The sequence below is a fragment of the Taurulus bubalis genome, assembly GCF_910589615.1.
Source record: "Taurulus bubalis genome assembly, chromosome: 11".
In the NCBI taxonomy this organism is placed as follows: domain Eukaryota; kingdom Metazoa; phylum Chordata; class Actinopteri; order Perciformes; family Cottidae; genus Taurulus; species Taurulus bubalis.
In genome coordinates this window covers 20,087,752-20,102,126 of record NC_136599.1, presented here as the reverse complement: position 1 = coordinate 20,102,126, position 14,375 = coordinate 20,087,752, and the positions used below count along the sequence as shown (strand labels likewise).

Genomic DNA, 14,375 nt, shown 5'->3' with positions numbered 1-14,375 from the left:
TTTTGTTTTCTACGGTTAAAACCATTGCATTGATTGATTTGATTGATGATTGAAGAGGGTTGCGGTCTATGTTTTTGTCTTGGAAAATGACTACTCTCTAATTTGTTAAGAACAATGAAAACTGGGGCAACCTGCCTTTATCAGGTTGTTTCACATATTTAAATGGATTTAAAGTTTTCAACAATCATATTCTTTATTTTGTTTTTGGACACCTGGTAAATGTGAGTCCATTATTCACTCTCTGTTTATTCTCCAACAACTCTTTTTCTCTGTTGTCTTAGCACGAGGTCATGACTCTTCACACTACAGTACCACTGAGCATCTGTTGCTGTGGTAGAATCAAAAAAAGAAAAGTTTCCAAATTATTTAAAAGTTGAGCCCACAGTGAATCATTTTAAAGTGTAAATCGTAGTCCACAGGCCTTTGACTATTTTCTTATAAAAGGATCTAATATTTTCTACACTGCTGCTCATTTTTTAGATGATTCAACCAGTGTGTTGTTTCCATCAAGTATCCAACTCCCAGTAAGCAAATATTGTGCATGAAAGTTGCAAAATCAATGTGACTTTAACTTCTGGCCCCCTGGACGTGGTTCACTTCTCTCTTAATACATGCTTAACACTGCCGATTACCCAAATCCGCTCTCAGATCAGGCAGTGTAAAAGTACAGTGTATGGTTTCTGGACTTTTGAGTGCAAGTTATATTTTAGTGAGTCAGCACACCCTCTGACAGTAGTAAAACATCAGTGACAGGTACGAGCTGCTTTCAGGGGGTGAAATATAGACCCGCTTAAGCTCGGAGCCTGAAACCTCTTCGTCTTTTCGTGACAAACAATAAACTTTGCATTGGACCGACTCCCCTCTGATATGGTCGGCTCTGTCTCTCTGACATCCTACTTTCTCATCTTGCTTCTGCTCTTTCTGTTCCCTTTTTTCCTCCACCTCTCTCAATATTTCAGTTTCTTGCTTTACCGTGTGTGAAAACTGTTGACTGTGTTCTGCTTCTGTATCTTTCTATGTCTTCCAGTCCGGCTTTCGTCAGCACCACAGTACTGAAACTGATCTTGTTAAGGTTTTCAACGACATCCACTTAAACACAGACAGTGGCAGAATCTCAGTCTTAGTATTACTGGATCTCAGTGCTGCATTCGACACGGTTGATCATGACATACAACTAGACAGACTGAAAGTCTGGGTAGGACTCTCTGGCGCAGCACTTAACTGGTTTGAATCCTACTTGAAGGACCGACAATACTTTGTGTCGGTAGCTAATTACACATCAGAGCTGACTAGGATGACATGTGGTGTTCCCCAAGGTTCAATACTGGGGCCTCTTCTGTTCAACATCTACATGCTTCCACTGGCTCAGATTATGAAAAACAACAAAGTGTGTTATCATAATTATGCAGATGACACACAACTCTACATAACTATATCACCAGGGGACTATAGTCCCATACAAGGGCTGGCTAAATGCATTGAAGAAATCAATAACTGGATGTGCCAGAATGTTCTTCAATTAAATCAAGATAAAACAGAAGTAATTGTTTTTGGTCCCAAGGACGAACGATTGAAAGTCAGCGCTCAGCTTCAATCACTAATGTTAAAAACCTCAAACCAAGCCAGAAATCTAGGTGTAGTTATGGATTCAGACCTCAACCTGAACAGCCATATCAAGACAATTACGAAATCAGCCTACTATCACCTGAAGAATATATCAAGGGTTAGAGGACTTATGTCTCAACAGGATTTGGAGAAACTTGTCCATGCATCTTTATCTTCAGTAGACTTGACTACTGTAACGGTGTGTTCACAGGCCTCTGTAAAAAGTCAATCAGAAAGCTGCAGCTGATTCAGAACGCTGCAGCTCGAGTCCTCACTAAGACCAGGAAAGTGGATCACATCACTCCAGTTCTGACGTCTTTGCACTGGCTCTGTGTCAAACAAAGAATTGACTTTAAAATCCTGCTGCTGGTTTATAAAGCACTGAATGGTTTAGGGCCTATGTATGTTTGTGATCTACTGCTACCTTATGAACCATCCCGGCCACTCAGGTCGTCTGGGACGGGTCTACTTTCTGTTCCAAGAGTCAGAACTGAACATGGAGAAGCAGCGTTCAGCTTTTCTGCTCCACATATCTGGAACAAGGTCCCTGAAAGCTGCAGGTCTGCTGAGACCCTCAGCTCCGTTAAGTCCACATTGAAGACTTTTCTGTTTGCTGCTGCCTTTAACTGAACCAGATTCAATTACTGCATCTCACTACTGCATTTTATTTCTTAAACTGCACTGCAACTTTTATTCAACTTTTATTTTTTAAGTTGCTTTTTCTACTTTTATTTTGTTTTTTGACTGTTTTAATGTTTTACTGTTTTATTGTTTTCTTAACTGTTTTTAAATCTGCATTATGTTTTGATGCTTTTAATGGTTTTATGTGAAGCACTTTGAATCACCTTGTTGTTGAAATGTGCTATACAAAAAACTTGCCTTGCCTTGCCTTGCCTGTGACATGCATGTCTAAAAGTGAAAGGCTTTGAGAGAACGAGAGTTTATGTTCGCCCATGCTGGAAACAGCTCATTATTGGATTCATATTCAAAATCAGACAAGTCTCCGCGATAACAGGAGCAGAAGCTGCAGCTTCTTTTGAAGCTGCTGAAGCTCGCAAACCTTTGAACACATCCACTAAAGTGACCTAAATTCAAAAATCCCATTTTCCCCTAATTTCATGCTGATAACAAAAACATCCCATTTGAGTGTTTTTCGCTGTGCCAAACCCCCAACTGAGTCCAAATGACTGCAGGAGCACAACTGTGCTGGAAATTAAACTCTGTCATCCAGAGGAAGCTGTCGCTCTGTACCCGCCTCTGTCAGCTAACAAACACAGAGGGTTTCATGGTTTAACTATGGAGAAATTAGTGATTTAGGTTTGAATCAAAATCTGCACGTTATCACCGCCTATTTACTCACATAAAGCAATTTATTTAAAGTCTTTGTGTTTATGAACATGACAAGAGTTTCAAGAGACTGTTGGGTGGTCACTGTTCCTTGTTTGGGCTTCCAGCAAGAAACACAACTTTTTTTTTTCCCATCTACCGTCTTTGAATGAACCACCTTGAAGGGTAAAGCAGAGAGCAGTAAATAATGTTAATGTTCCATAACAAGCAAATAGAAAAGGTTGAAACTTATTGACTATGAAGAAATCACATTAGAGGAAGAAAAGGCTGTGGTGAGTTGATGCATAAAGACACACAAACAGTGTATACTGCTATAGTTTGTTCCAGGTGGTGCTGTGTCTGTACTTCTCAGCTTTAACACACACACACACACACAGTGCATGCACACACACCAGTATCAGCCACAGCATCAATACAGGTAACATTTAGGTGGCGACAACATAATGAGAAAACTCGAGCGTGACCTTCTCTAGTGCAGTTGGCAGAAAATGGCAAAACACAGCATAATATTCTCCGACAAACAAATGAAAGTCAGAGGAAATGTAACCCGAACTGAACGAGACAAACAGCAAGTGTCTGCTGTCATTCGCCCACAGTCATCACCACAGTAGGGACAGAACAGCACTGAGTAATCATTAAATAAATGAAACTGATGTCTTTGAGCAAAGAATGTCATGATTTGTCAAATGTAACATGCGGTCCATTAAGGTAAAAGAAAGAGAGAAAAGTGATTGGTGGAACAGTCCAGAAATAAAGAAATAAGGGTGAAAAATGTAAGTGAACAATAATTTATTTCAAAAGCTGTTATAGTAATGCCTTTTCAGTTGCCGAAAGACAGCCTTGCCTCTTAATGGCCACCAGGGGGCAAATGGCCAATAACAAACTGTTCTGCACTGTTCTGTGCTTCTGATGTTTAGGTGTGCATATTACGATAAGTGTAACATCAAGTATGTGTGTGATCTTTACAACACAGGTGAAGTAAAGGCCAGATGTAAGTTTTTTTTCTTTTTAATCAATGTCATTGAATGTAATGATTATGTATTTCTGCTCAGTGCATTTCTGCTCCCGTACTGTTCCTGCCGAGCAGCTCAACACTCTCAATGCTTTCATTCTAGTTATTACGAGAAGTGGCTTGTCTGTTAATTGTTCACCATGTCAGATTTACATGGATTAAACCTCATCCAACCAATCCTGAAATGTTGGATCGAAAATGCTAAATACAAGCCAAAAGCACACAGAGCACCTGTGTCCTTGTAAATAACTGGGCCGGCTGCTGTGTGTCAGTCTCTGTCTCAGTGTCTGTAGAGATCCTTCTGACCAGAGCTGGCTTATTAATTGTCCCATTACGTTGGTTTTCTGGCAGAGACGGAGGAGATGGGCAGTTTGGTCGTCGACCCTGCAGATTCTCCCAGTGCGTCTGGTGACCGCTCGCCTCAGAGACGATCCATTTGTTAACATTAGAGCTACACCCAGACAGGATCTCTTGGCAGGATGAGAGGACCCGTCACACGCAGCTGAAACGCTCCGTGTGAAACCAATAGTGGGGAAATTCCTACAGGGAGAGTAGAAATTCATGTAAAACAACCCTTAAACTGTCACTCGGAACCCCTTCCAAAGAATTACTAATATAAAGCTTCCATTTAATGCAAACCTCTGTCTGTCATTGGCAGGAGGAAGATAGTCACATATACTATTTATTGCTATATGGGTCAGCAGGGAGGATGAAAATAAATTGCATCGTCTTTGTCAACTTGCTTTTTAAAGTAACTGCCTGCCAAAAGTGTCCCTTTGTGCATTTATTCAATAGTTTGATATTGGAGTTCTCGTTATTCTCGTCTCACATAATTAGCATACAGTGAAAAACATTAGATATTTCTTAACACCCAGTTTGAAAAATGTTATACAATAAATATTCAATTAGTGCTTAGGATTCATTACAATGTTATATTGTTGGAATTGGTTTCTCAGAAAAGGTGAAAGAGTTCAAAGTAAATTTACATTCAGGTTCATATGATCAAGAGAAGATGTAACTGTTTATAGCTCAATATTCCAAAAGCCTAATTCTGAATATGTGAAGCACACCAGATGTAATACATTGTAGCCAATAGCTCGGCACACAAATGGTCTCTGATGGTGAGATATGATGTTAATCATGTGGTGTGACCTTGTTATGATCAGCTAAGCAGCAAGTCACCTCTACCAACAGGTCCGTACAATCTAAACTGAGAAGTGGACCGAGTCACCGTGATGTGACCTATTGGTTGGTCGACTGCCGTTTTGAAGCCTAGAGTTTGGCATACTGGCCGTCCTCATCTTGTTTTCTGGAACCAGAAGTGACACAAGAGGGCGGAACTAAGTACAACCGAATGCTTAATAAGACATTTTTAGGCCACCAAAAATTCAAAAATTAACTTAAATGAACTGCAAACATACTGTGAAACGGTAAACGGTAAAAGACAAAAGAACCTATCATCACTGAAAAGGCAGCTGTATTGGCACAGAGGATCCTTTCTTGGCCCTGAAGTGAAAACTATTTTTTACGATAAAGTCAACTATTTCTTTCATTGAAACCACAGTAATATGTTGTGAGCTCTCTTTGGCCTTATAGTGAAGACCAAACTAAGACTCTTAGACCTGTAAAGCTGCTGTTTGACCCTGTGGTAGACAGGACTACGCTCTGAATGGCCCACCGTCGCATCATTGTGGAAACTTGCCGTGTTGGCTGAGGTAGTTCAGGCAGCGCTGCACGCTGCTCACTACATGAGGTCAGGCCCGACTAGACTGGTGTCTGTTACAAATCCCTGCTGAGCCCTGGAGGGGGACTGACAGCCAAAACCAGGAAGCCCTCGTAATCTGGACTTTTGATCCTTCATTAATAGAGATTTAAAAGGTGTGGCAGGTGCCAACACATCTAAAAAAGCAAACCTACATTAACGATTCATGCTGCGACCATGGATCAAATCAACATGACCTTTTAAAAACAAGCTTGTGGAGGGATTGTCCACCCTAAACCTTTGTGTATCAAACACCAACTAATGCAAACTGGTTTGCACTCAAAATTGAAGATTTTTAAATCTTTTAGAGCTCTTATTTGTTGTATATTTATTAACTTGCAGTGCAGAATCCTATGTGATTTATTTATGTTTTTCATAACGATTCAAAAGATGTGGGAGTGTAAGAGTTTTTCATTCTGTGAATTAACTTACAACAAACTGTACAGCAGTGTCAATCTCATCTACGCTTTTCTGACTATTTTTTAGAGATGCAGAAGATTGCATATGCAGGAAGATGGCATGAATTAACCCCGCCCACACAGCTCTGATTGGTTGGCTATTTTCCAACTAGCGAATGTCAAAGGGCTCACTGCTCAAGGGGGAGCTTCATATGTTGCTTCAGTCTCAGTTCTGCTGCATGACATCAGGTTTGTTGTAACAGAGAAGCGTGGTATTGACCAACAGAATGGCAGGAAGCTCTTTGTGTACAACTGTAAATGTCACTGTATACTGAAGCCGATATGTTTGGTTAGATTTTTGCCAAAATTGGTCTGAACGAGGATAGAAAAAGGCTTTTCATTTGGACTTGAGATAGTGTGCCCTGCCTGTATTATAGTATGCATTGCATTGGCTTTTTACCCTTTTGAGTAAAGTCCATGCTCGTCTACGGGTACAGGACCAATTCCAACATATTCACTTTGCGACTCCGGTAGTTTCCGATCTCCTGGTTAAAGCATGCACCAGATAATCCATTATCCACCACTGTCTTCCCTGTGATTCCACAGATTTCCCCTCTTGTCCGGCTCAGATAGCCCTGTCGTTTCTGTTCGGTCTATTTCTGGGTTTCACTCATAACCTCCAGCGACAGCATCTATTTGCTGAAAACCAATACTGTCTTGGGCTGTGATATTGTGCTTATTGCCATCTTATCTCCCGATGCAGCCACCCAAACACATTTAGTATTTGGAGGCTCCTGGAAACATGTCCTCCTGATAACAGGGCGTGTAAATATATTGAGAGCCTCTGTCTGTTGCTCGCCCACCCACTGTCACACGTTCACCAACACACAATTCGTACAAATCTCACTTTTCAAGTTCACACCCTAACACGCCCACAGAGAGAAAGACACTCTCTCTTTTATTCCTTCACAATCGCTCTCCAACACATCCACGTTAATTAACTTTTGGAGGGGGAGGTCAGGTTTGTGAACCTTCAGGGGATTAAAGATGGGGACTAAGGACCTGCTCACTGCCTTTCCGCGTAAGAGTCAGAAAGTCAACCTACAATCACAGCACAGGTCAGTGTTTTTCCAACTGTGTGGTCTGAAATCCCCCATGAACTTTACAGTGATCACAAGATCACGTTAGAGAGAGAAAGTGTGAGAGCAAAACCCAACATGCTGCTGCATTTTCTTCAGCAACCCTGTCTCCTGAAAATTACTAATATGCATTCTCAATTACGTTTGACCAGAAACGTATCTCCTCCCTGATTATGTTTGTGTTTGACGTATTACAAAAAGGTTGATTCACGTATACGTTGATGATCACGTATTCTTGTTTTATTGTTTTTATGTTTGTGTTTGACGTATTACAAATACGCTTATAATTGTATGTTTGTGTTATTATTTTACTTGCTGAATTTAAGCATATTTTAATGGAAAAGAAAAAGGATTTCCTCAGTAGCGGCAAGCGAAGAGGGGCGGGGTGAGGCCGGTAACGGGAAACGGTCGCACCGGGAGCCCGGGAGCCGGTTTGAAGACTGCTTGCCCGCCGTTGTCAGGCCGGTAACGACCCCCGGTCGCACCGGGGTCCCGTCTTCTCTGAGTTAACCAAATATGTTAAGATCTTCAGGGTGCAATAAGAAGTTATTTTAAGCCCAAATGTGTGTGGGTATCGTTTGGGTTTTTTCCGATACCGGTGGTAAACCGATACTTTTATAACGATACCGGTGCCTGAACGGTGCCTGAATTGATGCTTTTTTATTGCCAAGGCAATTTTTTTTCTTCAAATTGAACAATATATTAACTGTTTAAAGTATACTATAAATATAAATAAATTAATAAATAAAAAACACTTCAACGTCTTCAAACTACAGCTTCAAACCTTTTAACTTCAAACTATGAACAATTTCTATATTTAAAAAAAAGGAACAGACACAACCATCAGGTGGTCAGATCGGGACCGTGTGTAAAAAAAAAAGTATTTAAATCGGCTCAGGCACCAAAAGAAAGCATCGAAATCTGCGTTGCTTCTCGTTCTGGTAGGTACCGGACGTGTTGGAACCGGTGCCATATTGGCACCGGTTCTCGGTACCCAACCTTAGCCGCTAGTGGACTAAACTATGTACTTTCATCCAGCAGATTAACAGAGTTATGAATAAGCCATTGGAAGGTAACCAGGAGGTTCAGAGATTTGTATTCAAATAAACAGTCAGATTTAATTTGTACTTTGTTCATTTAATAAGATAACAGTTTAACTTCAGTTTTGGTGACGTTCATCTCATCTTTAGTTTCACATTGATTTAATTAACATGGAGACCATGTTTTATATATCCACCATATTTTGACCACACAAAGCACCCCTCTTTGTCAGCAGTGCTCGGGATTAATACCAACATTTATCAGCATCAGAAAATATTAAAGCTCCACAACACAATTGCTTGTACAGATGAAACCAGAGAAAATGAAAACCCAACCCTGCAGCTCTACTTCTTTTGGCTCATTGCTTTGGTTCTAGGCCAGATTCACGGTTTAGTCTCAGTGTCAGTTCAACCTCCTCTCCAGCAGCAGGCAGCTGCCTTCACTAAATAACCTCTGACAAATCAACTGTACGTTACCTGCCCAACACCAAACTGCAGCATCTAGCAGCTAAAAAGCCAGGTTTTTGTTTCAGGGGTTGGCGGAGACCAAAACAGAGCTAAAAGGAGGACTTGCATTTATCAGACGGGCACAAACAGCAATGTCTTTCAGACTAGTTGTGATTAGAGGACCCATTCAGCTTAGATGTTGGATAAAAGGTACTGACCAACTGAACCAAACATCAACAGCTATAATGGATCTGCGCTGGCTACAGCCTGATATTTGGCCTACATCTACTCAGCACCACAACCCATGATTTTCAACCGCACCATCACATTTCAACAACAAAAAGGCTAAAAGGCGGCCGGTAACCAGTCCACTCAGCAGATTAGAAACAGAAGCCTATCAGCAATCGTTCCTCTGCTGATGTGAAAAAAAAATAAAAATCACGTCACTCTGAGCAGGACCGTCAGCATAAAAAGCCTCAATAACAAACTCGGTCGCACTGTACATTCACAATGAACACGGCGGTGACGGGCTGCTGCTTTTATGCAAGAGCCGGAAAAACTGACTCAAACACATGAAACATGCGTGCTCACTCATGTACAAACATACACACAAACACACACAAATCCCACAAACATACATCGCTGGAAAGGGAAAATTGGTCTCAACTCGCATTTCGGAGAAAGAAAAAGATACAGTAACAAATTAAATGTCCAAACACTCCTTTTCTTTCTCCAACATGCACACACATTCACACTCTCCTCCACAAGTAATCTCTCTCTCTCTTTCTTTTTGGCACTCACACGCAGCTTGATTAGTGTGTACAGTAAATAAATTGCCATGACTGCCTCTTCAGTTACTGATCAGTACACAACAGTGTGTGTAACATACACACACAAATGTACACACAGCTCAGCCTATAGTGTCAAATAAGCCTGCAAACATGGCGAGAGTGGAGTCAAATGTAAACTGAACATGTGATGCCACAGAAAAGGGTTGGTCTGTTCCATACAGTATGTGCTGTAGATCACAGGTTCTCTCTCTCTCTCTCTCTCTCTCTCTCTCTCTCTCTTTCTCTCTCTCTCTCTCCTTTATACCTCCTTTATCTTTAGCCATCTGGATTACCGTAGTTGCCATCCCCCTCTCCTCTTTCTGTCTACCTCACAACTTACATTTATTGTTCTTCACTTACACATCTGTGTAGACACATTCATTATCATTCTCTCTCTCTCTCTCTCTCTCTCTCTCTCTCTCTCTCTCTCTCTCTCTCTCTCTCTCTCTCTCTTTGGATGTAAATTTGACTCCATCCATACATCAAATGCCCTCCATGTGTATTTCCTCTGTGTACTCTTTCAATTTCCACTGCATGTCCTCCGCCTCCTCATTTAAATTTTCTTAGATTTGAATGTACATTATTTGCATGGCATTTTAAATAAAACTGGCAAATTGAATACAATTGTATTATACAAAACATAATAATGTGTTAAATACCTTCTTTTTTTAAAAGGTTCAAAACGAATTATAAATCAGAGGTTTATAAGGCAATGTAATGTATTGTTTATATTACTGGTTGCTTCTGGCTGATCCCTGACTGGTGGTAACAGTTGTATACACCTTTTTGATCTACAACCGCATCCCTTTCCCCTTCCTGTGTCCCTTCAGGTTTTACCTCATCGAAGACTACACTTGATCTATTTCCACACGCTTCTACACCCCCTTCTGCTCTCTCTCTCTTTTTCTCTCTTACTCCCTTCCTCTTTCCCCCTTTCTCTCTCTAGTTCTCTCTCTTTCTCCCCCCTTATCTGTGCTCCGCTACCCTATATAGCACTACGGTTGTATTTCATTGTAAAGACACAGTCATTTATATGCTGCTGGTTATTGGTTGAGAAGAGGGCGGGAAGGGAGCGTGAGAGATGGAGGGGGAGGGATTTTCACAGGAGGGAATGTACAATATATTTGCAGACTGTCAAGAAGAGAGACAACATTACCTGTTTCAGTTAATGCCCTAAAGCGATATACGTTTACAATCAAGTGAAAAAGCACTTTCATGGCCATGATAATAATGATGGGAGCAAAGGAGGAGGTGAGGTGAGTGAACCTCAACAAAGTAGTTATTTTAACCCAAACCAAGATGTTTCCTTTGACCCTTCAAAGTCATATTTGTTCCTCAATGTTGTCACATCGTGAAATGTATTTATTTATCAACAGTGACTTACAAGGGAATTGGGAAGTACATACACATGAAGCAGACATGTATGTAAAGCAGGCAATATTCAAAACCAATGCATTGAGCAAAAGTATTGTCCGTGCATCCAAAGCCTGATATATACTATTCCCTTGTCTTAGGAGCTCCAAAAAATAAAAAAATACATCAATGGGCCACAAACATCACCTTTCTGCCTCAAGAAGACACAAGAGTACCACATGTGCATTCATCCACAGCTGAACATAGTCCCCAAAAATGCCAACAACTACAGTATCCAGCCATTTTAGAAAGTTACTGAGAATTTTTAATGCAGCAATTAATTTGTGGTGCGTTGGAAAACATTTGCATGTTCAGTATGAAGCAATGGGCTTAGGACTGAGTGCCACAGACGTGGAAGGTTAGTCGTCCATTAAGTTTTATTGACAATAAGAAATTTGAATCAAGGCAGCCTTAACCTTTAAAGAAACCACACATACCGCTGCCATACCACTTTGCATTAATATTGTAAACCGCAGAAAATAATAACCGAGTGATATGCCAAGGCAGAGGGGAAGAAAAAAGACAGATAGGGAGAGGACTGATGGAGCATGAAGATGTGCAGAGCTTTAGTGAAAAGGAAAGGGAGAGACAAACGTAAAAGAATGAGAAGGATGGGAAGAAAATGAGACTGAAAAAAAGGGAATTAAGAGAGAAGGACTTTCTCCTATATACTGACTACAAGTGTGGACAGGATATAGAGAGATAGAGAGAGAAAGGGAGAGGGAAAAGAGAGTAGCAAAGCATGCCAGTGTGCAGAGGAGATTGGGAGCGAGAGAGAGAGAGAGAGAGAGAGAGAGAGAGAGAGAGAGAGAGAGAGAGAGAGTGATAGGAGCAGGCAGTCAGGCACAGCAGAGTAGAAAAGGGAGGGAGTGCAAGAGAGTGTGTGAGAGTGAGAGGGGCGGGGGTGAGCAAACGCGCTCTGCACGTGAGTCAATCTGTTCACATGGCCTTGTATTACGCCGTTATAAATACTTAATGTGAGGCACTTCATGCCACGGAAAACCTGCGCCTTTTATTCCAAACGGATTGGAAATGTGGATGCTGATTACTGAGGTCTGAGGTGGCAGGAGGGCAGAAACCATGCAGATGTAGTGCATCTTATGTAGAACATTTGATAAACGCAACGAAGAACGAGTTGTTGAATGTTGAATGCCCTAAAGCAGAGTAATGCAAGAACAATGCATTTCCAGCTCCGTTGTCGTTCATCGGAAGTGAGCTGAAGCTGTCATCTGCTCTCTGAATCCCTATGTGTTATATAATGATGGATAGGCTGCGCTGCTCGGCTCTTCTCTCCTACAAAGGCATGAATTCAAACCTGCATGTGTCCTAAATATAACCAGTGTGTGCGCACACACACACACACACACACACACACACACACACACACACACACACACACACACACACACACACACACACACACATACACACACACACACACACACCCTGGTGTGTTTGTAGGCCAGCTGTAGCCCTATTTCTGCATTTTTTTCCACAGAACGCCAACCGGATTGCATCTCTCTACAGCACCAGGCTGCAGAGTAAGGATGAGGTGGTACAGTATGAACTGGGGTTCCTCAATTCCTGTGGCAGTGAGAGAAGATTGGAGCATGTGTGTTCGCTGAGCCAAGCTATAGGGAGAGATTGAAGCTGTAGGGGTGAGAGTGATCCTACTGACGTTTTTTTTAGAAAAGCTTTGTATGTCGGCCTTATACATATAGGCTGTGTAGAATGATGTGTGTCTACATCAGTGCAGCTATTGTGCACATGTTATGTCAGGTCATGGGAAGCTATGTTAGGACACACATGATGGGATGTTATAGTCAGGTTCATGTAATTGCATGATATATGTATGGTAAAAAAGAAAGAATATATATATATATATATATATATATATATATATATATATATATATATATATATATATATATATGTATATACACACACACACACACACATACACACATGTTATATACACACATGTTGTATGTGGCACATGGTACGGTACAGAACGGTATGTCGGTAAGCACCATCGGACGCTTCTACGTCATTAACGAGAAACGCTGTCGTTGCTGGTATAGTATGCCACACACATATCATCAAACACGCGCCTACATGGCCTACAAGGCAAGCCCCTTACCGTAGACACACACACACACACACACACACACACACACACACACACACACACACACACACACACACACACACACATCCAGCACCCTCCTCTCGCCCATGCGGAAACTAGCGAGTATGTGAAGGCGCTCCCTCGAGCATCTCCAGCAACAAACCAACAACAACAAAAAACGACCCAATTGTCACGTTTCATAAAATGATAATGGAGAAAAACGAAGGGGTTCGATTGTGTGTGTTTTTTTTCAGCGGCGGCCAGAGAAGACAGGTCTCACGCGACACTATACGCAAAAAAAGCAAAGCACAGCCCGAGCCCGAGGAAGGAGGAAATACTATTACAGCACATGACACCGCGGAATAAAATCAGAAGCCCAGACCCAACAAAAACAGCCGTGGATCTCGCTGATGGTACCCGTAACACGGAGCACAGGAGCACGGTGCTTGTGAGGCGCATCGACATGCAATGTCAAACCCATTGTGGGGAACAACCGGTGCAGCCGGTTGCGTTTCAGCACCGCGGACAGCTCTCGGGTTTTTCAGCATCCGGAGAGCGGCATTTATTCCCCCCCTTTGAAATCCTGAACGAGAGAGAGAGGAGGGTGAAACTATGTTGACTCTCGTAATCCCATCGCTGAACATTTGAACCAAATGACACCTGGTCCCGTTTCCGTGCTACAAAACACACACATCGGGTTGCGATACGGTAAACCCGGAACCCTTCACCCAGCCACATCTACCCGAAACCTCCACTACTGCTGTTCCTACCTCGTCATTCCCATCCCGGGGCCTCCGATCCCCATCCCTCCCCCGGCAGCGGTTCCGTTGACCGGCTTCACGTGCTGTCCTGCCCCCGGTCCTGTTGCGGGTCCTCCGGGCATCACCGACCCCATCATCCCGGCTGTTCCCGGCTCGCCGGGCTGCCCGCCGCCCTCCATGCTCGCTTCGTTCCCCATCTCGGTCTCGGCGCGGGAGACGGGAGAGAGGCGGAGAAAGGTAGCAGGTCAAATCGGCGGCGTTGCTTCTCTGTCACTACGTTGTTTTTGTAATATAATCAGAAAAGAATGAATGGAAAAGGGGGAGCGAAAACTGGGAGAGTGAACTCAGCGTTGCTCCTCCATCACCGCCATCATCATCATCAGGACCAGTGGGCTGCCTCCTGACGTGGTGACGGGAGCGCGCCGCGCGGACACGGTCGCTTCGAGGGGGAAATGAAAGCACGAGAGGCGAGAGAAACCGAGATTAGATTAGA

General features: G+C 42.4%; 1 protein-coding gene across 1 annotated transcript in view; it reads right to left on the bottom strand.

The window, feature by feature from the left end:
* bsna (bassoon presynaptic cytomatrix protein a) overlaps positions 1–14,079 on the bottom strand; it is a gene marked incomplete at both ends in the record, with an annotated part of 122,788 nt that extends 108,709 nt beyond the window's left edge. Inside the window, one exon of the mRNA XM_079225557.1 lies at positions 13,892–14,079. Within this exon, the coding sequence (XP_079081683.1) occupies positions 13,892–14,079 (188 nt within the window). The remainder of the gene's footprint in view (positions 1–13,891) is intronic.
* Positions 14,080–14,375: the final 296 nt, after the last annotated feature.